This window comes from Pieris napi, chromosome 6, assembly GCF_905475465.1.
Source record: "Pieris napi chromosome 6, ilPieNapi1.2, whole genome shotgun sequence".
NCBI lineage: Eukaryota > Metazoa > Arthropoda > Insecta > Lepidoptera > Pieridae > Pieris > Pieris napi.
The window spans coordinates 9,936,048-9,963,760 of NC_062239.1; the positions used below are offsets into that span (position 1 = coordinate 9,936,048).

At 34.5% G+C, this 27,713-nt stretch overlaps 2 protein-coding genes across 2 annotated transcripts in view; one reads left to right on the forward strand and one right to left on the reverse strand.

The window, feature by feature from the left end:
• The first annotated feature begins 16,024 nt into the window (after positions 1–16,024).
• Positions 16,025–18,486, forward strand: LOC125050350 (trypsin, alkaline C-like). Its single transcript, XM_047650120.1, has 4 exons — positions 16,025–16,125; positions 17,469–17,640; positions 17,768–18,023; positions 18,128–18,486. The coding sequence occupies exons 1-4, from the start codon at positions 16,080–16,082 to the stop codon at positions 18,425–18,427; spliced, it is 774 nt and encodes a 257-aa protein (XP_047506076.1). The 5' UTR covers positions 16,025–16,079; the 3' UTR covers positions 18,428–18,486.
• Positions 18,487–22,105: 3,619 nt separating this feature from the next.
• LOC125050116 overlaps positions 22,106–27,713 on the reverse strand; it is a 152,698-nt gene continuing 147,090 nt past the window's right edge. Inside the window, exons 14-15 of the mRNA XM_047649729.1 lie at positions 24,917–25,063; positions 22,106–22,894 (exon numbers count right to left, since the gene is read on the reverse strand). Coding sequence (XP_047505685.1) covers positions 22,806–22,894; positions 24,917–25,063 — 236 coding nt within the window. The 3' untranslated portion in view covers positions 22,106–22,805. The remainder of the gene's footprint in view (positions 22,895–24,916; positions 25,064–27,713) is intronic.

The following is a 27,713-nucleotide window of genomic DNA, read 5'->3' on the forward strand; positions in this document are numbered from 1 at the left end:
CTAATACAATAGAATTCAGCCGGGACCTTTGATTTTGGGTCAATATAACCGGTATGTTGTTCTAAACGATGTCGTCGTAAACGGTTTTGACTGTACGTAATAAATCATAATATAATAATCTGGCACAGCGCTAATTAGATAGACTATCTCGCAATCGAGTAGTCCATAAATCCTGAGCAGACATTTTGTATCGAAGATTACTTCCGCGAATATACAAAAAACAATTCATAAATAGCAAGTAGGAATATAACAAAGTGAAAGAAAACTAATAATAATAGTAAATAATTTATGTATGAGGTTGCTAAAACGTTTCGGCATATATTCTCCATGTAATATGTCCACTGAATAATTTTTCATGACAGTTTTATTGGAAACCATTTTTTTTAGTGAGTTGTGGTTCATCGCGTCACCCAGACCGACTCCGGAGAATAAAAAATATTTTTGTAATAATTATATTTGTAAGGTTTAAATAATAAGTAGAGAAAGAGCAGTGTTTGCCTAGTGGCTTCAGCGTGCGACTCTCATACCTGAGGTCCTAGGTTCGATCCCCGGCTGTGCACCAATGGACTTTCTTTCTATGTGCGCATTTAAGACTTGCTCGAACGGTGATGGAAAACATCGTGAGGAAACCGACATGTCTTAGATCCAAAAAGTCGATGGCGTGTGTCAGGCACTGGAGGCTGATCACCTACTTGCCTATTAGATTTAAAAATGATCATGGAACAGCTTGAGAAATCTGAGGCCAAGACCTGAAAGAAGTTGTAGCGCCACTGATTTTTTTTTAAGAATTCGTAATTATCGGTAAAGTAATAATTTTATGCCTTTAAATTGCCTCATTAATATCTTCGAAACTTTTTGCAGTTATTGTGAAATAGGCTTCCATTTTTTTAATAGGTGGAAAATACCCTATGAATTCTTGTATTGTCTGAATAAAATACAAGTGTCGCACGGTCGAGAATCGGCTACTGTAGATCGAGAGATATGCAGGTGACATTTCATTTGGAGCTCATGATTAATATATGACTCTCTCTGTCACGTATCACCATCAAGAGAGAGATGAATGCAAATTAACACGCCGGCCCTACTAGGGAGCATCTAAAATTCAAGGTACATTTCACGGTTAACTCGCGTAAATTATACAGTGGTTTTTTATATGTTAAATTGGCTTTTGTTTTATTGTATATCTTGCTATCAAACCTCTTAAAGTAAATCGATTTCCTTACGATGTTTTTTTTCTACGATCATTTTACCGTCGATAGTTTAAATTACTATCAAATCGTTAATTAAATTAATAAATAAAGAAAAACCATAAAATACTCGAAAAGATGAATAAGCAAGCAAGCTACTGAAATTGTCGTGTAAATATTGTTATACTTCTTTGAAAGAAGACAGAGCGACATGAGAGAGTAATGGTGGTTACAGACTACAGAAGGTCAAAGATCACCAACCAGATGTAGCGATAATTGAAAGACTCGTCATCAAAACAGTACTCTGTAATAAGAGAGACGTTGGATAGAAGCCGGTGGAAGCAGATAGTCAGCTCCAGATGTTTCCTTGCTGACCACGACAGACATGAGCTACCGACTATAGAGAGAGAGACAGAGTATTTCAGACACACACACACAAGTTCATAGTTATATCCCACTATAGATAATAGACGTCAAATCCCCAGACTGGCTTCATGACAGCTCAACTGTTCACAATCCACACAGTACAATTATTCCTTAGTGAATTAGAAATTCCTCTCACAGTTCGGAATCCGACGTGATCTTAATTTAATCTCACACCCGACATATTTCATTTTTTCCGCATTACGCGTCGGCACGATCGACATACTAAATGGATATCTTCATTCACCTTTATGAGCGCTTAAAGGGAATAGATAGTGATATAAATTGGATTAACCATAATATATGAATCTTTGTAATATAATGTAATTAAATCAAGTTCTATAAACTAATTTAATTAAAATAAAACTTATAATTTAATAACAAAGTGTTGCAGCTCGATGCTGCACACGTTTGCTTTCTTCCATGTCTAAATCTACTACATATATAAAAATAAGTCGGGTTTTCCTTCCTGACGCTATAACTCCAGAACACACAAACCGATTTCCACGGTTTTGCATTCGTTGGAAAGGTCTCGGGCTCCGTGAGGTTTATAGCAAAGAAAATTCAGGAAAAATTTCAACAGAAAAGCGGGATCTCTAAAGGAAATGTTACATCAGAAAGAAGCCATCTGATGGCGAAACGGAGTTCGCCGAGTTTGCTAGTTATATCTAAATTCTTAGTAACTCATGCTAAAGTGTCCCACGGTCTTCGGCTTCGGCTATCTTCTTTACAAAAAACAACAATGTTTTAATATCTAAATGTATGTACTATATTTTTAACCTTCATAGTAATTATAATTAAAAATGGAAATAGAAAACGGTTTTTTTAATCCTTGTTTATCTTTACTGGATATATTCGTAGAGCGAGGAAGGTGCCAGCCATCTCTGGGGTCACCGATACCATCTACCAGGCTCCCATGGAAATCTTTGATTAGCGCCTGGGCACTTGTATTTCTCGGCCCGAGAGTCTATTCTTCCGCCTGAGGAGGGTACGATGGGGCTGTATAAAGCAACTCTGCCAATCAAACAAAATAACTGTCTCTTTTCAACGAAGGATACTGTGCACTGATCTTAAACTGACCAGTCTAACCACTGACTAGTCCGAAGGCCCCAGAGGCTGAGGTGACAAGCACCTCCATTAGCACAGGGTATGACGTCATCAAACTGATGTGAAACCACCGATTACACTGCGGTGTCGATACACATAATTTTTCACAAGTTAAAGTCCAGCGAATGCCTATATGTATATAAGAAACCGTGTTTCCTTTTCACGAATCGCACCCTTAACCACTTAGCTGACAGTTGTATAATAAGATAATCAAAACTTAAACAATTGAAACCGCAATATTACTCTTTGAACTCAAGTGAATCAGCCAAGCGTCCATTCCGTTCTATTAATTTAATTAAAATAACTATACAACTTGTTATGTTATTTATCACACACTTTTAAACATACAAATATTTACACCAAACAGTTTAATTTAACATCGGCAATGCTGATTTTCAGTTGGCTTATACAATCTGTTTCTATGTCATATATAATATATTATATATATATTATATATGTTAACGTAAAATTGTAAACACCGTTAGATTGTAATCTATCTCGCGAGATTATAAACTGTCGAAAGATTGTGAACCTCAGCTTACTGCTTACAATTTAACGTATTATTATTCGGTAGATTGTACTACACTAACTTAGTTATCATTCAAACTTCTTTGGTCAATTACAGATTAATTTTACTTTCCAATAATTTCATGTAACTACCGAATAATAATACGTTAAATTGTAAGCAGTTCGTTGAGGTTCACAATCTTTCGACAGTTTATAATCTCGCGAGATAGATTACAATCTAACGGTATTTACAATTTTACGGTGACATATACACTAGATGGGGCTGGACTATACCTAATCTCGATAGAATTCAATTCCACGAGTTTTTCTCTTAGTTTTCTTGTCAAACAAGTAGAATTAGTAATAAAGAATAAACAGCAATAAATACAATTCCGGTATAAATAATAAAAGGCCATTAAAAGTGCATTAGGTGTGAAATGTACGAAAATGCAAATTCAGTCAAATATGCGCACTTTATTACAGCGAGTGTAATGTCACCATGATTTATTTAAACAATCTATTGGTGATTTTAAATGGATTGTAAATGTTAAAGTAATATATAATTGTTCAATGTATAGTAATTACAATTTTCTCAACCTACATAGTAATAATGAAAATAATTAAAAATGAATAAAAAGAAAATTAAAACATAATTTTAAAAGTTTGGTCCCTGTGGCAGTGTACCTTTAACGCTGGCAGCATTTTCTCGCTGTATTGCGATACTTATTCGTTGAGCGATACTATCTACCAGGCGCGAACTTAAATCTTTAATCAGCGCCTGTGCACTTGTACCCCACGGTCCAAGAGTCTCTACTCCAACGGGAACAAAATCGAAGTTGGAGGAAAGACTCTTATATTTGAGCCGTTTATTATTTTCCGCCTGCTTTGCGGCCGCCCCAGCATTTTTCTCGTCCGAGGGACCTCCTCCCGTGTCCACACAAGTAGCATTTGATTGTTGTTGTTAAATAATTATTCAATGTTATAATATATAAAATATGCTTTATCAAAAGACAGTATATATATAGTAATATTATTTTTTTTAACCACTTTCCCATAAACAAAATGTTCACTATCGCTTCAAATCATTATACATTCACTAACAATCTTTAGGAACTATGCTTCTTGTGCAAAGGTTATGTAGGATTGATTACGTCAAGTACCTAAAATCATGTCTCATGTATGTCTATTGGAAGAGATTAGCTGCCCACGACTCAGAGATTCCAAGTGTTGGAGCTAACTTTCTCATTTTACTGTACATCCTTTTTGTAATAAAATATTTCTTTTTTATTTATTTCTTTCTATTAGTAAAAGAGTGGACTAATTAAGGTGTATTGGTTTAGTTAATGAACTGCATAGGTTAACGGACCTCTTTCATTCTCCGTTGAGTGAACTGGCAAAACTTCAGTCATCAGTACAAGTGTTGTTTGGACTTGTAATTTTTAAATAATGTAATATTAATTGTTCCAAATAAGTTAAATCGATATATTTAATTTAAAATGCTACCAATACTAAAATAATTATGGAAATGTAATAATTTTTACTTTTACGATTATTGTTTTCAAAGAATTTCATGTACACAATTGAAAGAAAGAAAGATAAGATTTCTTGTATACAAGAAATGTTTTATAAAATCTAATGTATGCTCACCCTAACTCTGCAGCTTAGTCTCAAGCTATTGGTATTTAATAGTACCATAGAGATCTCTATCTCTCTCACAAAAGCTGTTCTAGACTTACTACGGGAATAAAAATTCAGATTATACGTATAGATTTCTGTCAGAGCATTCGCATTGTTATAGTAATATTATAATTAAAATTACTTATATTAACGAACTAGTCTTAGCAGGAAATAGCAGTATTGACCTGGTGGCTTAAGCGTGTGAATCACTTTGAGGGCGTGCATTCGAATTACCTTTGGATTTTTCTCAACTTGCCACTACTGACTGGGACACACTCTCTTACACACAGACTCACTAAATCATTCATGGTTCATTAATCCGTGAGATTAGCCTTTTAGATTTTAGTTTATTTTATTAAATTTGTATTATTTTAGGTTAGGGTTGGTGATTCTACATTTTTTATAAGATTTGGCTATGCACTTCTTGCACTTAACCCATCATATTTTTTTTTTTAGTTTTCTTTCCTTACTAGGGTTGCCTGGAAGAGATCGCTTGTTAGCGATAAGGCCTACCGTTGCATCCCTTATAATTTGTATGTATTATATTTTGTTTTTCAATAAATGTAACGAAGTGTAAATAAATAAACTGCACAGGCTCTGCTACCTAAAATGTGGCTTGGCCGCCGAATTAAGGCCGTATTTAGCCCTCCTTCTTGGCCTGATAACTGCAGGAATAGTAAGTATATCCAACGAACAGTCAAAGTATGTTAGCAATTCAACAATAACAAGTAACACAAATGACAATATACAAGAACCTCCGTCTAACATTGGCGTATAATACTTTGTTAAATTCCATATCATATCTATCTATCAATCTATCTATATAAAACAAAGAAAATCGTGTATTTAGCTCAAGGAAATGATTCTAAGAAGCTTTCTTATTAAATCAAACCATATCATTAGATACAGCATAGTACCCTATTAAGATACACCGTAAACTTGGATCCCGAATACCTATGATGGCAGCTATTAACTGTGGTACAAGACACAAGATATAGCCGAAAGACGACATTTTCCAGAAAAGGTTTTATTAATACGTAAATGATTTTGTTTTTGTTATATTAATTAGATGTATTTTTTCAACACTGCAACAGTCCATATATATAGGCGCTACAATCTTTTAGGTCAGAACTCTGTGATCAAATGCCATTCATTCTTATAGTCTCATCACGATCTATATTTAATACGGTGAAATAAAAATCGGTCAAAATCTCTTAAAAGAAAGAAGTAACTTTATTTACTTATGATACAACTATTACAAATCTACTTTCAGCTAGTATGAAAGCTCTGATATTCGTACAACAAAATATATAACTATCATGTTTAAAACCCAGAGAACATATTGAAGTCTTAACCAACATAGGCAGGGTTGCCTGGTACTAAACAATGTCTGAAATTGTGTCCTAAGGCCTCATTTAAGTATCATGTATGGAGCTGGAGTAGCTCATCATTGTTCGTTTTTATAGCCCTCCTTCATCTCAATAGCTTAGAGAAAATATTAGAACATGTGCTAATCAAATAGTAAATCACTTACGGGTTTTCGTTAGTTTTCTTCTGGTATCTCCATCTCTCTGTTACTGGATGTTGGCTGTCAGACTTGAAAGCCCTACCTGTACAACTAATTACCAGCAGTGGTAGTAGTTAAGTTAGTTAAACATATTATTTGAAACAAAGCAAAGTTTCCAGAATTCTGTCTGGCCCAATTTACATTTTAATACTTCACAACCCAAAAATAAGAGAGCAAATCGAATTTAAAATATTCAGCAAAACGTGAGCCTTTATTGAATGAAATATTAGGAAAATTCCACGAAAAGTGGGTCAAATTAATAAAACTTGAAACTTACAAAGTTACACTGACGATCTGATGCTTTTCCTTAAGAGAATACCGCTCGGGGTTACGGTTTTAATAACCATTACTATGATGAATTAGCCTTCACAAAAGTGTATATTCTTCTTCTTTTAGTGCCTCTCCATTACTGGAGGCTGTCAGTATCTTGAAGCGTGTCTTGTCCTGTGCCAGATGCAGCAACTCTTCCGCAGTTGCAATACCCGTCCATTCTCCAACGTTGCGAAGCCATGAGTTCTTCCTTCTACCAACACGCCGTTTACCCTGGATTTTACCCATTATAATTAATTGAAGGAGGTTGTAGTGGTCATGGCGCAACACGTGTCCCGTTCCGTTGTTTGATGTTCTGCAAAGGTTTTTTCGACATATATTATACTTAACTAATTAATTTATATTAATTAGCTAAAACTTCTAACAATTCGATTATATTTACAAAATTCACCTATTTAATAATAATATTAATAAATAGTAAATTAAAACAAATCTAAAAAGTTTGGTCCCCGTGGCAGTGTCCCTTTAATGCTGGCAGCACTTCTTCGCTATATTACGATACTTATTTGTTGAGTCGGAGCTCTGGCGTCACCGGTATTATCTATCGGTGCACTTGAATCCCACGGCCTAAGAGTCTCTAAAAATTAAAATTAAGAAACAAGTAGCTATGTGTTCAAAGCTGTGAACAGTAAAGGAAGGATCCTCGGCTCACCACTGACTGGCCTGAAGTTCCCAGGGGCTAAAGATGAGAAGTTGTTTATATCCTTAGCAGAATCGAAAGGCTTCCTTACCTTTCAAGGTATGACGTCACAGCAGTAGCTTGTACAATGTACATGTCGCTACAAAGTCAAGACTGAGTGTGAACTATGAATTCCTTATGTACGAATCCCACTGCGTACCTATAAAGCTTTATTTTTCATAAGAAATGAAGTTACAAAATATCTAAGGTTAATAAAGGTTTGTAGGTAAACAGAAGCGCGGAAAATATATTTGGAACAGCGAGGTTACATAATATTAATAATTCCATTTATACTAACATACTTAGGGAAATTCACTTTTTGTTTGTCTTTAATATCGGTTTCGAAACAATAACAAACGTTATGAAATCTTCTAGACAGTTTTATACCGTAACTCTCTCGAATACTAAAACTTTGATTCTATTATAAAATCTATCTTATTGAAAAATCCGCCCTGAGCCCATCGCTTAAAGTGCATTTTCCTGTGATATGTAATCAGTAGAATGGTTATCCAAGATGACGTCATATATCAGAGTTGAGATTCTAAAAGTTTTATCCCCAAAATAAAATGAGCCTTCAGAAGTCTGTTAATTTCGGGAAAGTGTTGTTTTCACGTTTATTACATTGCTACATAACGTGTGTTTTATTACTTTGAAGACAACCTTTTGTCTGTCCTCTGTATATCTTGTATCCGATATTAGGAAATATCACCTAACTTTAGTCACACTTAGACATTGGATTATGTATAAATTACTCTATATTACATCTACGTTTATGCAGTATATAAAAAATAATAATAAATTACAAGTCGAATTAACTCTTACATTAATTTATCTAATAACAAAATGTTTAAGAGCTCATATTTTTTATATATGGGATTTGTAGATGTCAAACCGCTTCAACAATAAAAAACAGACTTTGACAAATATGTAGTAAAAATTCTTATGTTTATTTTTTTTATTTACTATATACTTTTACACAAGACTTCTTTACTCACATTGCAATTTTTTACTATAATTATTTTTTCTACTAAGTATTATTATTATTACACTCTTTTTCTTTTTTGCTACTGAGGCTAACTAGCATATGTGGTCTCTGGCAGAATGACTAGCGCTGTGAAACAGTCTGCTCCTTAGCATAAAGCTGAGCCAGGGCCAGTTACAACCACAACACACACAAATTACACATTTAAAACGTACCTAGTTATTTAAAAGAAAAAAGCATTGTTATTTTTTATTATTATTTTGTGTGTTTTTATGTGTGTGTTTCGTTCAAATTATGTCTTAAAAAAATGTAAGTGCTACCACAAATGCTCTGTATAGTCTAGAGGAGTTTATTATGTTTCAAATAAACTATGGAGGAGTGTTGAAGGGTGGTAAACAGTTCATCCGACCTAATGGGAGGATCCTCGATCGGTCTAACCACTGACTGGCCCGAAGGACCAAGTGGCTGGGGTCGAGAAATGGTGTACATCTTTAGTGGCCGGAATAACTTCGTTAATGCGTTTCAGGGTTTTCCGTTATCACAATGATATGTATGCGCAGATTGTAGACCGTGTCACTACAAAAAAAATTGAGAACGAATATAGTCTAGATATAAATATATTTGAAGGTTAATAGAAATAAGACCTGTTTTTTAATAACCATAAAAAATTAGGGGGGGGTGACGTTACATATAAAAAAAAACAACTAAAATGGAAATGGGCTGGACATACCATAAGAGGAGCAGATAAATGGAGCAAAATTGTAACACTGTTGCAACCAAGAGGCCATAAAAGAAACAGAGGTGGGCAATGTGAAAGGTGGGCCGATGAAATCATGGAAATGGCTGGAAAGACTAAGACCCGGACGAGATTGGTATACAATAAGGAAAAATGGAGGACAATGGGGGAGGCTTTATTAAGAAAAACAATAACTATAATATGTATATTTTGTATTCTGATAAGGCTATAAATCTATATATATATAAAAGAAAGTCGTGTTTGTTACAACACTTATAACTCGAGAACGGCTGGACCGATTGCCATGGTTTTTGATTTGTTGGATTTGTTTCCGTCCCGAATAGCAGAATAAGCATAAAATAAGAATAAAATATCGGATAAGTTATCGAATAACAATAAATAAATTAATTAATTTTACGAATGCAAAAACTATATGGTGCCATCTGTTGACAAAACTACGCATCATTTTACGTCGAATTCGTGTCAGTTCAAGAAATTCCGATCTTGAGGTGAATGAGGAGATGCATAACCATGCTTTGATCCTGATCAAAAGATGTTGGATATCAGAAAGTGCTTAACATGCAGTACCGCCATATTGACGCTAGAGAGAAGATGCCTAATGTGTAAAACTGCCATTCTTCTTTCGCAATGGCAAGCAATAAAACATTTCTGTATTTGCAAAAAAGTTGTATTAATGTAATACTTAACATTAATGAAATCCTAAAATAAGTTAAATTAAAGTAACAACGATATTATAAGGTTGTAGGGCGGAACGAAGTTAGCCAGGTCAGCTAGTATATAAATATATCTCTAACTCAGATTTCTGTATCTGTTTCATGATCATTTGTTTTTTTAAGAGATTAAACAGGTGTGCGCGTGCGCGACACACACTGTCGACTTTTTGAGTTACGCTGGCCATAGACGGACCCGCATGTTGCAGTCGAGACCGACTGCTCTAGAGCAATTAAATTAGGCATGCCAATTACCTCAAGATGGTTTCCTTCAGCGTACGAGCGGCATAAAAAATCCATTGCACAGCCTGGGTTCAAACTTACGACCTCAGGGATAAGACTTGCACGCTGAAGCCACTAGGCTGCCTTTGCTCACAAAGTTTTATTAAGTTGAGACTTTTTAATCATATAGAGCGTGGTTCTATGCTCAACTATTACATAACTATTTATTTTTCCTACTTTCGTAATAGGTACCAAGTTTGAAAGATAAGTTTAAGCAACCGTACATTTACAAGTCGTAAATCTTGAAAAATATTCATGAAGTTTCCTGTTTTAAATTTTGTAGAATAATTTATGTTACAGGACGCACACATTTCTTGCTTAGGCTACAGGAACTAAGGTTATACAGCTAAGAACTGTGGTTGCATCCGTGTAGGTCATTATGTTCATGGAGAAAACTTCTCTTTGTTTCAAGTGCAACCTACAAATGATCTAAAAAAAAGGTGCGTGTACTTATATGTACGCGCGTAAGAAGTAATACTTTTCTGGCATTATTAAAAATAGTTTTTGATTGCATGCAAATAATTAATTACAATTAAATAATCAAAGACTGGAAAAGGAGTCATTATAGTCAATAAAGTTCAGTTTACATTTGAAAAATTAAATAAATAAATATTTATTATTTATTTATTTAAAACATTAAGTGTAACATAAATTCTATTATTATTCGAATGTTGTTTTTAAATTATGTCCAATGCCGTAGCATGATCCGTGGGCAACTTCATTCTGTTAATTTTGAGTCACGGTGCGCGCGCATCGTAAAATTTCACTCTAATCAATTTTTCATAACGCGCCTAAAGAAGTATAACTTCAAAAATATGGAAAAATCGATACATTCGTATGTCATATTTTTTAATTCACAAAATTACCTTTACTTAAACCAAAAATAAAACAACGTTTCACTTTTAAAAGTAATTTATTTTATATAATATAAATCGAGAATCTGGTATAAACAAAATATAAGCAAATTTGTCTCTCCAGTATAAAATGTAATTTTTTTATAAGTTTATATGTGACCGAGCCCTTTACCAATTATCCCGATCCTTGTCTCTGATCTCCCGCAGGATTTATTTAGATAATGTTACAGCTTACTAAAAATAATACAAAATAATTTTTTAAATCCATTTATGGATGCTTGTAAGGTGTGTATTTGTGTGTGTATGTTAAAATCTGCTTGATTCAGCGACAGTTAATCCAAGGTTGTGACAACAGCGCTACTGGCAGAGTAGGGGCAATCCATTAATAAAAATATTTTGACTTTGAATATTAAGTTTATAGTGAGATAAGATAAACGAAACTCTTTTTCCTAAATTAGTTTTTAAGTTACTACAAGGGTCTATATGATATTAAAATAAGAATCTATTTTTCACTTAAAACAAACACGCTTTCAATCAATTTGAACCCTCTATTGAATAGGTTGTAATGTATTCCGCGTCGATATTCGGGCGTGTATGGATTTCGTCGGAATTTGAGCATCAATTATGTCGATATTATTTAAGCCAACGTCAAATCTTTGAGTAACCGTTGAAGTAGGTATAATGTATTATATTTTCTCTTATATAGGAACAATGGGAGAGGTAAGATTCATAATAAAACAAATACTTTGCATTAAAGTACAAACAAATAGTTTACAAAACACTTACGAGTAAATTATTAACGGCGTTATTAAAAAAATAGTAAATATCGAAACAATTTCAAGTGCTAATATCAAAACCAAAGTGGTTCAAAACGTAATGCAATTATTTTGCAATCACCCGTTTTAAAAAACCGTGCTGGTTGAACAATATTTATAAAATAAAAATATTTACAAACACTGCACGTACGACCAGTGGCTCAGTGGTGTAACCGTAAGACTTCCAACCTGGGGTCGTGCGTTGGGTATATAAGTCAGTTGTGTGTATTAATTATGTCAGATGAATAATATAGGTATAAAAGTGCCTGTGCTCTTTTTTTGTTATAGAATTTAAGTTGGCCTTAAGGACCTTGACAGCTCAGCTCGCGCTGTTTTCCTGCGAGACTCGGACCATGGCTGTGGTGTGTTGGTGGTGAGGTGGTTAATCGCCTGAAGGCCAGTAAGGAAGCTCACTGGAGTGAGCGGCAAATGACCTCACCTTCCCCGGTGAAAGCAATTTTGAGTCTGAATTGGCAATGCCGCGTGTGCATTGTGTTTGTGCGCATGTGCCACACTTTTTTATATTCTATTTCCTACTTAGGCTCAGCCATTCCACTTCGGGTGGATGATCAACGTAAATTCGTATCTATACAATAAAAATTCTTAAAACATGTTTATATTTCTTTTATCTTATAAATTAATTACAATTGTATAGGATTTAATTATATATTAATAGCATTATTAATATATAATTAGATTCTAAAGAAGATAAAGAAACGTGCGATGTCGGGGCATATCTTGAGTTTCATATAGAACCTTTCCTACAGTAATTAGGCGCTCGGCGCGAACATAATAGTTCGTAGTTTGTACTAACAAGCTTATTCTAATTAGGTTTAATGGATACGGTAATGTTTTAATTATTTCTAGTTAACACAACAACTCTGGAACTAGAGGTTTTAATGTATCTTTAGGTATATACACACACCAATGTGCTTTATATATTTTAATTACTTTCGTTCACGACATATTAAAAGATAAGAACAGTCGGATATATCGTATAGTGCGGAAAGTTATTCCTATTAAGTATTAGTACGTGAAGTTACACCATTATTTTTAAGTTTTTGTAATGAATTCAATTGAATATTTGTAAAGGTTAGCATTGAAATAACTGTTTTTAATCAACTCAATGTTTTTCATAGGAACATGTATGCCGGCCTGTCTCTTTAATGGGGTTGCTGAAAACTCATGCTGGGCGTATTGCTTGTCCTGACCTGTTTCAGCGAATGCTGAATGAGAATTCCATAGGAAAAAAAACACAATATCATCTTTATTCTAACTTTTTGTACTTCTATTTTAAGGGTTTTGTTGTATAATGCTTTGTAAAGTTGTACAATGCGTATTTGAAAGGGAAATTAAAATGGTTTTTATATAAAAAGTTCGATAAAACATATATTATGTACTTACTAAACTGTTCCTTGGAGAGCGTCACTTCTTGCATTGATGACAGCATCCCCTTAGTTATTATGAAAACCTTAAAACACACTAAGAGCAGTGTTGGCCTAGTGGCTTCAGCGTGCGACTCTGTGAGTTCGTAGGTTCGATCCCCGCCGGGTTTGCTTCGCCTGACAACGAGATAGAGATGGTTCGGAAGTCCGATGCTACTCTCCGGTAGTAATACGATGATTACTAACAGGCGTAGTATCGACAGTTTGACCGAACGCGACTCACTGTGGACGCCCTCTGCCCCATCTATGGGTTAAGCAAGCAAGCAAGTAGTAGAGACAGCTTAATGTGATCATAAAGCTTGGAGGTGTTCCAAGTATCAAAGAAATTGTTACTAAGAAGATTTTTCAATCAAATTTTACACCCTTTTTCATTTATTGGTGTTTTTATATATGTATTTTGGACACCACCTACCCGACTCTTCTTGATCACGGAAACTGAACTGATGTGTCAAGAAATAATTTTCGCTTTGAGCAGAAACTAATACTTTAATCATTTAGTTAAATTATCAATTCGTTGGTAGTTTATCGATTTATTGCAATGAGATAAAATTTATGTCTAAAGGATTTTGTAACAATTTTTTCCTGTTAAAGCGTTTCTAGGAAAATACTTTATTTTATTACTTCCCTAAGCGTTGATCCTTTATCTATTGCTATCACTTACATTAAAACAGATAATAGAGTTATTATTCTTATCATGTTGGTCAATTTTTGTGAAATTCTATTGAAATGAAAAAAAGTGATATTAAAAAAATAACACATGATCCTTCGTAAATGTAAACATAAAACTTAAGTACACTTCCTAGTCACCCTTTTAGGGAATAAAATTACATTTAATTTATAATAATTGTATTGAATTCAGAGGTTTATACCATATTAGAATTTTCACTACATATAAAGGAGGCAACTCTCCTTTTTTTAATTAAAATAATCACTGTTACAGTAAAGGGCGAGGCCCTACTACTGCGTTGCGTCGCATCGTGACATCGTAACGACAAATCTGCGTTGCGTCGACGCACGACGTCGCGACGCAAGAGAGAAAAGGTGGGAGCTTGTAGTTCATTGTTTATCAGAATGCCAAATCATAAAATGACTGCCTCACGACTGATTTGAGAGCGACCGCCGATGCGAAAACCGCTGTGTGAGTTCGAAAAGTGAGTTACAGAATCGCAAGGCTGATAGCATTAAGAAAAAGTGATCACCCTCCCCCCCTGCTTTCATCCGGTAATTGGGCATGTATAAAAAATAATAGGTATGAGAAACGTCGCAGTGGTGACGCTGCAACGACACAATTTAAATTGATAATGTATTACCCTAAAGGCCCATTTCGATGGAGAGAGATTTCGTTTTGGTGCGAGAAATCGTACACGACTATCACCAGCAATAATCGCCAAAGCATTATCGTATCAAAATGTTTCCATACAGGCAAGAAATCTTTAGACTAGAATTCTCACCTACGATTATGTCATACGAGATTTGCCAGTGATTTATCACTAGGCGATAATTTCCTGTGTCTACACATCGAAATTTTAGTAAGAAGATTCTTACTACGAGAATCTCGGCTAGTATAGTACGACCTCGTATGACATTTTTTTATGGGCATACGAGTATCGTACTAAATGAGTGCGAGATTTTTCATTCGAATTTGGTGATTACAAGGGTGTTATTGGGGACACAAAAATCCTTTAATTTTGGCGCTGCCGATAATATTAAGTTCATTGAACTTTACAGAAGTTATGCGTGTTTGTGGAACACGGAAAATGAAAATTATAAAAACCGTGATGCGAGAAATGCAGCTCTTAATTCATTTACGAGGGAATTGTGTGTTGAGGTATTTGGCCCCAAAGAAATTAGTGCAAAAATTAAAAATATAAGAAGTCAGTATTTACAAGAAAGAAAGTAAAATCATCTTTGGGGACTTGGAGCTGGGGCTGAAAATATTTACGTACCTAAATTGCAATTCAAGCACTATGTGTGATGATGATGATGCTCCAAAAGATGCTCCAAAATTGTTTCTCCTAGCTATCCATTTTTTGACCTAGCTTCTAATCTTTTTTCCGTTTGCGTTTCATTAATTATTTTCTTAGAAGAGCAGATATAATGAATATACCCTATCGCACTGCATTCATGGTAGCAACTGGCACAAAACCTCGAAATACGATTATTGCTTTTGGAATTCTGTTTACACGGAAATAATAAATTTTCCTTTGCGAGGCAATTGTGGCCAAAGAGGAAGAGCAAGAGGTGTGAATGTTTAGACGAAGAAACTTCTTATATTCTTTCGATAATCGTCCCTTCGAGACGAGAAACTCTCTCCATCTAAATGGGCCTTAATTATAATGACGATAGATGAAAGCCAATGTCAAAAAATATTTCAAATGCACACAAGAACTATACTCTAAGGAGTTTTAAATTTGATTTGTACTTGATACATTTTTTAAGACAGTGCGCAAATTATTATATTTACTCTTTAAAGGAAGGTTACGCTGTTTATTGAGGGTTTTAAGTCGAATTGGTTCGAAAATACCTCTAGGCAGGTAGTTCCACAAAGTGGTGGTGCATAGCACGGAAAAATTAAAAATCTCTAATACAATTAAATTAAAACAACTCACGCTTGACCGCGTTTAATAGTTCTGGGAATTTGTATACCCCGTATCTGTATTAATCCAGCCGATCTAATTCCTTTTAGATATCAGTAAGCCCATCTTTATATAAAAGTGCGACCAATGTTATTTTTATTAACACAATTGGTAACACAATATGAAGATTCTAATTCTTTTGAGCCTCGCCGTGGTCGCGGTGTCTGGTAAGTTATTAGTTATTCCTATTAAATTTTAATTATAATTACTCTGATAACAGGGTTAAATAATCAGAGATTTTCTTTCAATGAATCAACTATAAATTAAAGTTTTAACAATTGTATTAGATATTTGTAATATAAGCATTTTAATCACAAATTTAAAGCTTATATTCTTATTTATATATGTAAAATTACGTATCAAACAATGGTTTGACAACTTGTGGAAGTATATTTTAGTGTATAGATTCAGTATCATCATTGTATAATGTATAATATTATCGGCCTCAATTAAAGTTGGCTTCACGGTCTACAATCTACCTATCTATGAATCAAATGACTACTTACTGGCTTGACAAGCAGACTTGTTTCTGCATTCTTTGCTTTTCTCTGAGTTTTCATTAATTAATAAATTGTGTTATAGTATTCAATTTACTAATATTACGTGCTTTATATATAGACAACCATAATATTACAAAGTTATTGGTGATCATGCGTTTGAATAGATTTGAGTTGCCTTAGTATTATTATTATTGTAATTTTTATTAATTGTAAGACATAAGGCAGACAACGCACTTGCGAGCCTTCTGGCAATTTCAGTGTCTAAGGGCGGGTATCACTTAAGATCAGGTGAGCCTCATTCCCGTTTTTTTAATAAATAAATCAAAATTTGGCGCCTTAAAAAACTACACGGCAACTTGCGCTTACACGCTTCGAGACCCTGATTCTAAGGCAGGATACAAAGATTCTAGACCAAAGTCGTTTACCAAAACGTGACCTTCTACCATATAACACTTCTACCATATTGCAAGGAAATCAGGACATTATTTTTTGGGGACTTCGACTGCTTCGGATTTGTCTTTTAGGTTATACCACTCCTTAATGTGCATAACAAGTTCAAAAACACTTCGTTAAAATAGTAAACATCTTTAATTCTAATGATAGTTTACGGGACAACGTCATAATAAAACACTGATGAAATTATTGTATACTTTTATGAATAAAATTGAATTATCACTATTTTGTATGAATACTAAAAGGACTGAATCCTCGGACGCATAGGCATCGAGTGGAAGAGAGATAGATGCGGCGCAAGCGTGCAATGAGCGTAACGGGACAGTGTGCGTAACGGGACAATGAGTCATGCGTTTACGTGCTTGGAGCCGGCGTTCATCGATTTATTAGACGTTGTCACGTTAAAAGAGCAAACTAGCATTTAGTCAGTCGTGATTTAGTCGCCAATGACTATCAAAGTAACACATATAATACATACTTGTATTGAGATATACTGTATCAAGTACAACGTATCAGCAATACCAGAACCAGAAGTAAATATTTTAATTCCTTTACAGCCGTGCAGCCGCGTTTCCAAAGGATCGTGGGTGGCTCGGTGACAACCATTAGCAAATACCCATATGCAGTCGCAATGTTGTATTCGCGATCCGGCAGTGGTACATTCTACCTGAACTGTGGTGGAACCATCATAAACAACCGATCTGTGTTATCCGCTGCCCATTGCTTCATGTAAGTAGTGTCCATCTTTATCAGCATCATATGTAGGAGGCGTTCATGAACCAATAATCATGGTCTGTCCAAGATTCCCTTACAAGTGATCTCTTCCAGAAGTATTATTAAAATAACTTTTTTGCAGCGGAAATACTATACGGCAATGGCGTATGCGTGTTGGTTCAACTAACAGTAACAGTGGTGGTGTAGTGCACAACACCAACGCCATCATAATCCATCCTCAATACAATAGTAGGATCCTTGACAATGACGTAGCAGTTATTCGTACCAACTCAGCTTTCAACTTCAATGCTAATGTGGCTAGAGGATCTATTGCCAGCTCCAACTACTGGCTTCCTGACAACGCACCTGTATGGGCTATCGGCTGGGGATGGACTTCCGTAAGTTTATTACAACTACTGTGTTTGCATTGGTATAAATTTATTGTATGATGCATAATTCTCTTATTATAAGGTAAGTTTCATCTATTATTGTGTATTTTTAGTCGAACGGACCCGCATCAATCCAACTCCGAGAGGTACAACTGTACACCGTGAATCTTCAGACTTGCATCAACCGCTACAGAGAAATCAACAACGTGGTAAACGCTAACATGTTATGTGTTGGTATCTTGGACGTCGGTGGCCGCGACCAGTGTGGTGGTGACTCTGGTGGGCCCCTCCTCCATAACAACGCCGTTGTTGGTGTCTGCTCTTGGGGTCACATGGAGTGCGCCCACCCAAGATACCCAGGTGTTAATGCACTCGTGTCCCGTTACACAAGTTGGATCCAGGCAAACGCTTAAATTTGAACTATTTATACGTCAAAGTAAATTATTGACAATTATACTACGTATATGCTGTATACTTTTTGTTCTTATTTGCTTATCCTACCTATCGTTAGGGATATTATATTCCAAATCATTTATAAAATAATACACAATCGTTTAAAAATCATATAAATTATGCAAGGACCTCTGGTCTATAAACTAAACTGAGAAGATTCCTTAGACTATTTTCGAATTCGAACCAAAGACGGTCCTTAGTAGTTGGGGTAACATTTTATAATAAAATTATACTCGAGAAACTTGTGTGAAACACGAAAATTGACCTTATTTATTCATTTGAAAAACTAAATTAAATTAATTCTGTCACCCATTCTTTGGCTGTTAACAACTTGAATTGCCGGGTATCTTGCGCTAGTTTAAACAGTGTTAAGTAGTCTAATTAGTTAAAAATTTAACTTCGTTGCAATATGACAGTAACACTTCTATATTGAAAATACGACGAGTATAATAAAATAATATCTGTGTATTTACAGATTGAGATGCTGTCTGTGCAGTAAATGTGTCAGTAAAAAAAAATTGCGTTGGCATAATAAATAAATAGTTAAATAGTACAAATGTTTTAGAATAATATACTTAAACTTATAGAGCAGTGTTGGCCTGGTGGCTTCAGCGTGCTCCTCTCATCCCTGAGGTCGTAGGTTCATTCCCCGTTTGTGCACCATTGGATTTTCTTTCTATGTGCGCATTTAACATTGACTCAAACGGTGAAGGGTTTCCTTAAGGAAATCGGCTTGTGTCAGGCACAGGAAGCTGATCACCTATTTGTTTATTAGATTTACAAATGATCATGAAACAGACACAGAAATCTGAGGCCTCAGAAACATCGGAAATTAAGGAAACAATTCACATCTAGTCTAAAACTAGTTCAATTTAACTTCTACTATTAATTTATGAGTTTTGATCTCTGGATGGATGGAATCCCATATATGAATAATCTACATCGACATGTGATCAATTCTCAGATATATTGAAATTGTGAAATGTCTTCACATTTATTGCTTACTGAAGAGATTGAAGAATTCCGTATAAGGCCTTTCATAATTGGCGCCTTTTATTCACAGTCGAAAGTCTACATCTACAAGTCTACAAGTCTACAAGTCTTTATCTACAAGACTTATAATTTTTATATATTATATTGTAACAATTATTCTAATATATTTTTTTTTTCATTATGTAACAAGTCTTGTATATATATTTGTAAGAAAGAGACCTACAAGCTCCATCGCGCTTCAGCTACCACATCCTCTCGTCAAAGACATTCTCCTTAAAGCTTTAGCAAGCATCGCGATACGGTCTGTTTACATATCGAATGACGTTCGGTTTTACGGTCATTTGGAAGGCCTCTAAGAAGCTTGGTGTGGTCAGCAAGGCGAGACGGTACTTCACTCCGCTTGTAACTCTAAAAAGCCCAGATTCGGCTCCACATAGGAATACTATATTCACCTCTGGGCGGAACCTCCCCAGTACCAGCTCCTTCCACTTGATCGTGTTCAACGAAGAGCGATTCACACTTGTCGAGCGGCTTAAGCGGCTTGGCGTTGCCTAGAGATATGGGATCTCTTTGCATCTTCTACCGCATTTACCATGGAGGGTGTTCAGTGAAGTTGTTCGGATTACTTGCTGCTAAGTTTCATCATAGGAGATCATCAGAGGATTGCTGGATTGACCTATTCCATTTTTAAACGATTGAAAAAGTACACTTTATTTTATATTTATAAATAAACAAACTAGTTTTAGGGTAATAGTGTTGAATACCACCGCACTTTTTTGACGATACTAATTATTTAGGAGTCTCGGGGGACCTTCATTGGAACACCTCCAAGTGAGTTTTGCTACGGAAACGCGTCTAAATATTAAAAAAAATTTTTTTTTTTCACCTGGGGAAACCCGATTACGGGCCCCCGCGCCTGGGCAAGTGTGATTGGCGCGGGAAGTGTGGGGATCAAGGTCGTAAAATGCGATGGCCCCCTTACAGACAGACAGACACAGACAGACAGATAGACAGCTCCGATCTAAATAATAATTGTTAATTCAATCCTCCCCAACCCGGCTTCTTGGTATATTCATATACTAACCTAACCTAACCGATCTAAATAATATTTGTTTTTTGGACAGCTCCGGCGCTACGGAAAATGCAGCCCCTCCACCCTTGCGTAACAAAGCACAGGCATTATGAAAGCCGAAGGCGACCAAAAAGCCGAGGTTGCGGAGGCTGCTCTTCCTCCGCGCCTCCGATTATTTATATACACTCTAGGGGTAAGACAGACAAGACCACGTGGATAGTGGGGTGCTCTGATTCGGTTTTGGGTACTTTTTGGATATTAAAGTAAACACTGTATTCTAGTAAAAATTTAATAATATAGAAAGTTGCAAACAATGAAATACAAGTACTAATTAGGAAATACAGACGAGTAGGTATAGATTATTTCAAAAAATTTCGGAACCCTATAATCTATCAACACGAAATTAGGTTAATTTCAATGTTGATTATTCTATAACTTTAAATTTCAAAAATGAGGAAATAATCGAAAAATAAAAAAAACGATTATTAACAATCGATAAATTAAAAACACGATTTTTTAAAGTGAACGTCACATCTCTTATAACTATAACGTCTAAATATTTTTGTAAAAATATTTAGACGCGTTTCCGTAGCAAAACTCACTTGGAGGTATTCCAATGAAGGTCCTCCGAGACTCCTAAATAATTAGTATCGTCAAAAAAGTGCGGTGGTATTGAACACCCTACCCCTACTAACAAAATCAATATTTTTGGTTACTTTAATATAACAACTACCAACTATTGTAAAACAGGAAATAAAAAGGCTTATTATTATTATTATTATTATTATACGAGTAGCCTATGCCACTCAAGAATAATGTACTATAATGAAAAATTATTGCAATCGGCCCATTAATTTTGAGTATATTTTTAAAAACGAATAACAACGTTAAAAACAAATACATATCTTTCTCCTTTATATAGAAGTGTAGATTGCGTACAATACTGAATATAGATAATGATTTATCAGAAGCTAAAACATGTTGATTACAACATCCTTAGACATATCTCGAATTCAAAAAGTTTTCCCTTTGAAGTAAAATTAAAAGTTAACCCTTTGTGATATTTTTGATTCAATCTGAAGTCGAGAACAATTTGGAAAAGATAATAGGCTTTTAGGGGTAGAGTCGTCGTTTGACTTACATGGTCCTTGATTACTAACTGAATAAGTAATTGTCTTATTGTCTTTAAAAAGTTTTAGTAAATTTGATGCCATTGTGTCACACAGATGCAATAAATTGTGTCCTCATTTAGACGTATCTCCGAAATGAACTTGCTATATCTGCCATCCTGATACAATTAAGTACGGGGTTTCAACCGCAGAATAAACTTTTCTGTCTAGGATAGTGTTAGACTGGGGATAGCAATACTCCAGAAATACTTTAAATTTTTCATTGAACATATTTAAAAAAAAATTATTTAAAGACATAGGAAAAACAGGCAAGAGGCCTGGCATTAAGCGTTGTTTCATCTCATATTAAGACAGCTCGTAACGAGAAGGTATTAAAAATAATACTGGTATTAAAAATTCATGGATTTATTAAAAACACAAAAAACAACAATCTAATATAGCTGTAATTTTAAAATTTCAAAGCGTCCTACACCTATATTATTTACCACGAGTATTTATTACATACTTGGATTATTCATAATAATTGTCAGAGATTTAATAATTTATATGTAATAAAATTAACATCTTATGTACAGTCAAATTATCATTTATTTACATTAAAGGTTTGAATACAAAATAACAACCAATCAACGTGTATTTTTATACAATAATAAAAATTTGGCCTATAATATTACTGTTTGAATACAGTTATTTGAAAGGAAAACAGTTATTATATTTGGGGTACGATTAAAGTTATTCATAATAAATAAATTGGCTTTATACTTACTTAATTAGAAAATAATATCTTTCAGTTCCGTAACCAAACACTCGTGGCATCACCCTAATCTATTGTTATCTAGGTTCGATGTCCGCGCGAACCACAAACGTCTTCTTCCTAGGCGTATCGTCCACTCCATAGAAACACACACTCCTATTCCTCTTACAATCTACAGATGAAAAATTACGTGGCAGTGTTTTCGATTTGCAATCACTATTCATGCAATACTCGTATATTGGTCCGTCGTTGAAGTACTGGCTGTAATAACCGTCACAAATGTCAAACGCACTCTTGCAGGGCTGTCCCTCGGGGCAGGTGCGGGCTTCCTGCGGGGGGGAGTACCAGGGGGGTGTCGGGGCCCCGGGGTGGGGCCCCGACGGTCATCCTCAGCGAACCGGTTTTGAGACTATGATGACGTCAGGCGCGGATCGCGTGGTCTCAGTGCTCATTGGACGGCGGTCGTTGATTTTCTTTTCTGTAAATATTACATAATAAATCCACTGCAAAGCTATAGAAAGTTTTGGACGTGTTAAAATGACCTGATGATGAATGAGGACGTTATACGATACATCATTGTCGGCAAACTTGGAGTTTAGGTTGTTTTTTATGCAACCACTTTTGATATTGATATATAAGAAAGCACATCATGTTTAATCTAAAAAACGCTCTTCTTAAGTTAAACCACCTAAAAATATCTCCGCAGCTAAAAACTCTAGCTAGACTAAATTTATTAGTAATGACTATTATTCGTGGTACATAAATAGAAACAGTTTAGTCCTAAAGCTTAGTAATAGAATTGAATAGTAAAGCACAAATATTTTAACGATATAATATCAAAACTATATAAGTTAGCGCGCCAGTTAAAACAGCAGAGCTATTACTCGGATTAAAACTATCTCAATATGGGCTTACAGGCGCACCTAATAGGATTATAGCCCACGATACATTAAACGGAATAAAACATATCCATGGGTCGCTTTATATTAAGGCAGTGATTTATAATAGCTACATAATTTTGCTTTATAATGTTTTGGAGAGAGTTCCTTTGATTTTGTAATGAAACAATACCAGCGAATGTTGTGAGCACTGTAAGATTGTTTTTATGAACCTTATAAATAGTTATAATGTTTTTTAGAAAGCAAAAACTAGACCTTTTGAAGTTTCTTTAAACTTAATAAATAATTGTAATGGTTTTTAGAACCAAACCTCTTTTTAGATTTGAATTATATAGTATTGTCTTTGATTTGTCACCGTGACAACGCACGCTGTAAAGCACGCGAAACGTCGGATAAATTTAAAATTATGTTAAATAATTGTAAATTTATAATAATACATAACTTTAATTCGGGTAAAAAGTTTTTTCTTAAATAATTATCCGTATGACCACAAGTTAAGGAATATTTTGTTATGTTTATTTATTTACAATGTTTTACGAGAGAGATAAAATTCAAAACCTATTTGGGCCCTTAAAATAATTACGATTTGATAATTAATTTTTATTTGCGATTATATTAAACCAATAAATTTAAATAGAAACATTTAATATTGATAATCAAGTATCAAATTTATTAGGATATTTATGAGTTTAACTAGAATTTGTCAAGGAATATTGTTATATTTATTTATTCATGTTACACGAGAGAGACAAAATTCAATAGCTACAGGGGCTTATATAATGTTTATCAATAAAAGGGAAAGGATTACAATTTTATCCGAAAAAGCTTTCTTATTGATGTGTATGTTTGTGAAGGTTTCAAAGCAGTTTTTAGTCATTTGTAGTCACAAAAGTAATAATTTAATCTTAATCTATTGCGATAGGAAAAAAGCGTATTTTTGTTATGCGTAATACAAAATGAAAATGCCTCCACATGATAACTTCCATTATCGATAATCCAGTAATATTCCTTGGCGGACTGCTATGTAATGTTCGCGTATGTATTAGCGGTTCGAGTTTGTACTAGGTTCGTTCTCGAGTACAGAAGACTTACCAATAAACACTTTGTTCATACACATTTGTATATGTTCGGTAAACAACATCTTTGATCAAGCAAATTTAAATTGACTAAAATTGTGCAATATTTTTATATAATAGGTCCATTTTCAATTAGGTGTGAACTTTGATAATTTAGAAATATAGGGATTTTTCCGCTAGAATCTTCCTGTTTTCAATGAAAAGGGAAGCTGCTTCAATCAAAATGATGAAAGGAAATTGCAATTTGTCGAGTTTTGATTCCTTTGCGAATATTTTTTGTATATATTAAGATGCATTGATATGAATCTTGTATTAATGTAAATTCATTTTACTTTTAATTAACAATAAGAAAATCTTTTTTGCTTCTCCAAACTACTTTTTATGAATATAGGATCAAAAGGAATATTACTTCTCATCCTTGGTAAGGTCACGACACGTCTGAAACTGCCATATTGAAGGATAGTCAAACCAAATTATATTTAGCAATACGTATACAATACAACACGTAAACGTAACAATACGTACGTAATTTGGTTTCTTGGGGTGTGGCCTGTCTTAGAAGCTCTATTGTAATCTGTGACGTGTTAGTGGGCGCTGGTGGCGAAGGCCTAACTATAGTAGCCCCGGAATAACCGAACGTTGAAAAGCCTCGGCTATTTGTGGTTCCAGAACCTGCAAAATAGAAGTTTGGTTTATTATAAAAGTTTAACTTGAGAAATACAATTTGGTATACTACTAAAATGAATAAGTAAATTTTATTAATTGTAGCAGTGTTGGCCTAGTGGCTTCAGTGTGCGACTCTCATCCCTGAGGTCATAGGTTTGAGCCCCGGCTGTGCACCAATGAAATTTCTGTCTATGTGCGCAATGAACACTCGCGCCTATGGTGAAGGAAAACATCGTGAGGAAACCGGCTTGCCTTAGCCGTCTTTGGGTCTAAACCCAAATAGTCGTCAGGCACAGGAGGCTGATCACCCCTTGCCAATTAGATTAACAAACCATCATGAAACAGATTTTTATTTTGTAATTTTATTATAAAAATGTGAAATAAATGAAAAAGCAAATTAAAGACGGTAAATTGCGCAAATCAAAGGAGCTTATAATATTTGAAATTATCTGAGGGTACTTGATTGATATTCAGGTCCTTTGTCTAATGAAATGGAATAATATTGATTTCGATTTATTTTCTGTAGGTTTAAAAAAGACATATTTATTCTCAAATAACGGAATTGAATTTTGATTGAATTTTACCGTGTTATACAATATTTTATAAAGCTAAAATTTCAGGAAATTATATTATTGAAGTTTAGATTTAAAGCTAAAAATAAAAAATTAAATAAAAATAATAAATAAAAATAATAATAATAATAATTAAATAATAAATAATTGCTTCCCGGGGTATCGAAGCTACAGCCTGAGCTATATGGCGCTGTGATTAATTTCGACCATGTATTCGGCTCCGAGTTAAAAAAAAATAACAAAAAAAAAATACAGAGATGCGTCTCTCCGTCGGTTCTTCTACTTTGAAAATGTGTTTAATCCAAGCGAAACTAAAGAAAATGGTTCAAGATGATAATATTTCTAAATACCAAATACATATATTAATTAAACCTAGAGACGCTCGTCTTGGCTGGGATAACTCGCACTTTGTCACTCTACGAACTAGGCTACCGTGTCAATGCTGTGCTATTGCTCCCAATACTGAAGGGAACTGTCTTTTATTAATAGGGGCTTTGCCCTGTCGCCAAGGTTTGTATAATTTTGGCGAGTGACATAAATTTTGACTTAACAAACATCGATCTCTGCGAAGGAATTTCATGAGTATTCTAAATCAAAAAGTGGAGGAGATAATTAAGGATATAAATACTTACGAAAGGAACATTAGGTTTTTAAAGTCAAGGTGTTTTTATAGCGTGACCGAATATTTAGAACAAAGTTTAACAATTACTCATTCTTGACTTGACTTCTTATTATGACATTTGCATGCCTGTTTATGTATGGCTGATTGTGCGGACTTTTCTTGTTGTTCGATTTTTTTTTATTTTGTACCACTATCATGGCAAATAAAGGATTTATTTATTATTTATTATTATGTTACATTACTTTTACAATGGAAATTTCAATGTTGTGTGCAACATCAGTTCTCTGTATAGAGGCTTGTAAAGACGAAAATATTCGAAGCTAAACCCTAAGAAATCGAAATAGGTGCAGTAAAAACCTTTTTTACATATCTGGTTTAGTATGGCTGAGTATTAGGTTAATAATAAGTCATATAATATGTGAAAGTGAAAAAAACTCTTAAGCACCAATAACTGTTAAGAGAAGTCAATCTTGAAAAGTAAATTCAAAAATGTACTAAAATCAAACGGTTCTGCTAAATGCCTGATTTCATTTCTATCCATTAAAATCGTATTCCGCTAAAAGCTTTTTAACGCGATTTTGAACCCGGAAGCTGCGCGTCCTAAGAAAGCTTTTGCGATGTATATGTCAAAATTATTTATAAGAAATATTTTAATAAATACTACTATTAATGTTTATAATTTTGGAAATGCTTTTCTTAGAGTGTCAGGGTAAAACTCAGCGTGAAACCCTTTTTATCAAAATGCACTACGTTTTTGACATAGGTACATTTTACTAGTCATACTAGCTAAGTCTCGAATCTCACCCTAATTATTCTATAGGAGGTTAGTCCTTTTAAATGTCGTGCAATGCCTCAAAATTTTCCAGTTAGAGTTTATCAATTCTGCAAAGGCCGGAAACTTGTAAGCTTTCTGGCGGTGTGTCTATGGGCTTCGGTATCATTTGCACACCGTGTGTAGTTTGATCCAACTTAAAAGATAGGATAGCTTACATCTCAATATATACCCGCAATATTATTTTATTGCAAAATATTTGTTTATTATTTGATAGTCACAATTCTAACAGATGGTGCTGTGTTGAAAGTACCAACGTTTCACATAAGGTACAATTTATTAGCATAACCACCAAAAAAGCATGACTGGTGTTTTCCTACCATTTCCCTTGAATAGTTTACTACTATGTAATATAACAAAAACTTTAGCCACAGCAAAGCTTGGCCGAATCTGCTAGTAATATATAAAATTTAGTTGCTTGTTTAGTCGGGACTACTTATTACCTTACCAAAAAAAATTCTAGAGATAAATTTTGGATCACAACCCTCCCGGCATCTAATGTAAACCCGATAAGCAAGTCCCGATATCACAAATCCCCAAAGATAAGTCTAAAGATAACTCGTGAAGTTATCTTTTATTGTTCTCGTTCCCCGAACGCCTGATGACAGCTTACCACGGAACATTGGCTTC

What these genes read in the sequence shown, in the direction of transcription:
- LOC125050350 (XM_047650120.1), top strand. Translation starts at nt 16,080, where the DNA reads ATGAAGATTCTAATTCTTTTGAGCCTCGCCGTGGTCGCGGTGTCTG. An exon ending in CGCCGTGGTCGCGGTGTCTG is followed by an intron (nt 16,126 to 17,468) that starts GTAAGTTATTAG and finishes ATTCCTTTACAG; the next exon opens with CCGTGCAGCCGCGTTTCCAA. An exon ending in TCCGCTGCCCATTGCTTCAT is followed by an intron (nt 17,641 to 17,767) that starts GTAAGTAGTGTC and finishes ACTTTTTTGCAG; the next exon opens with CGGAAATACTATACGGCAAT.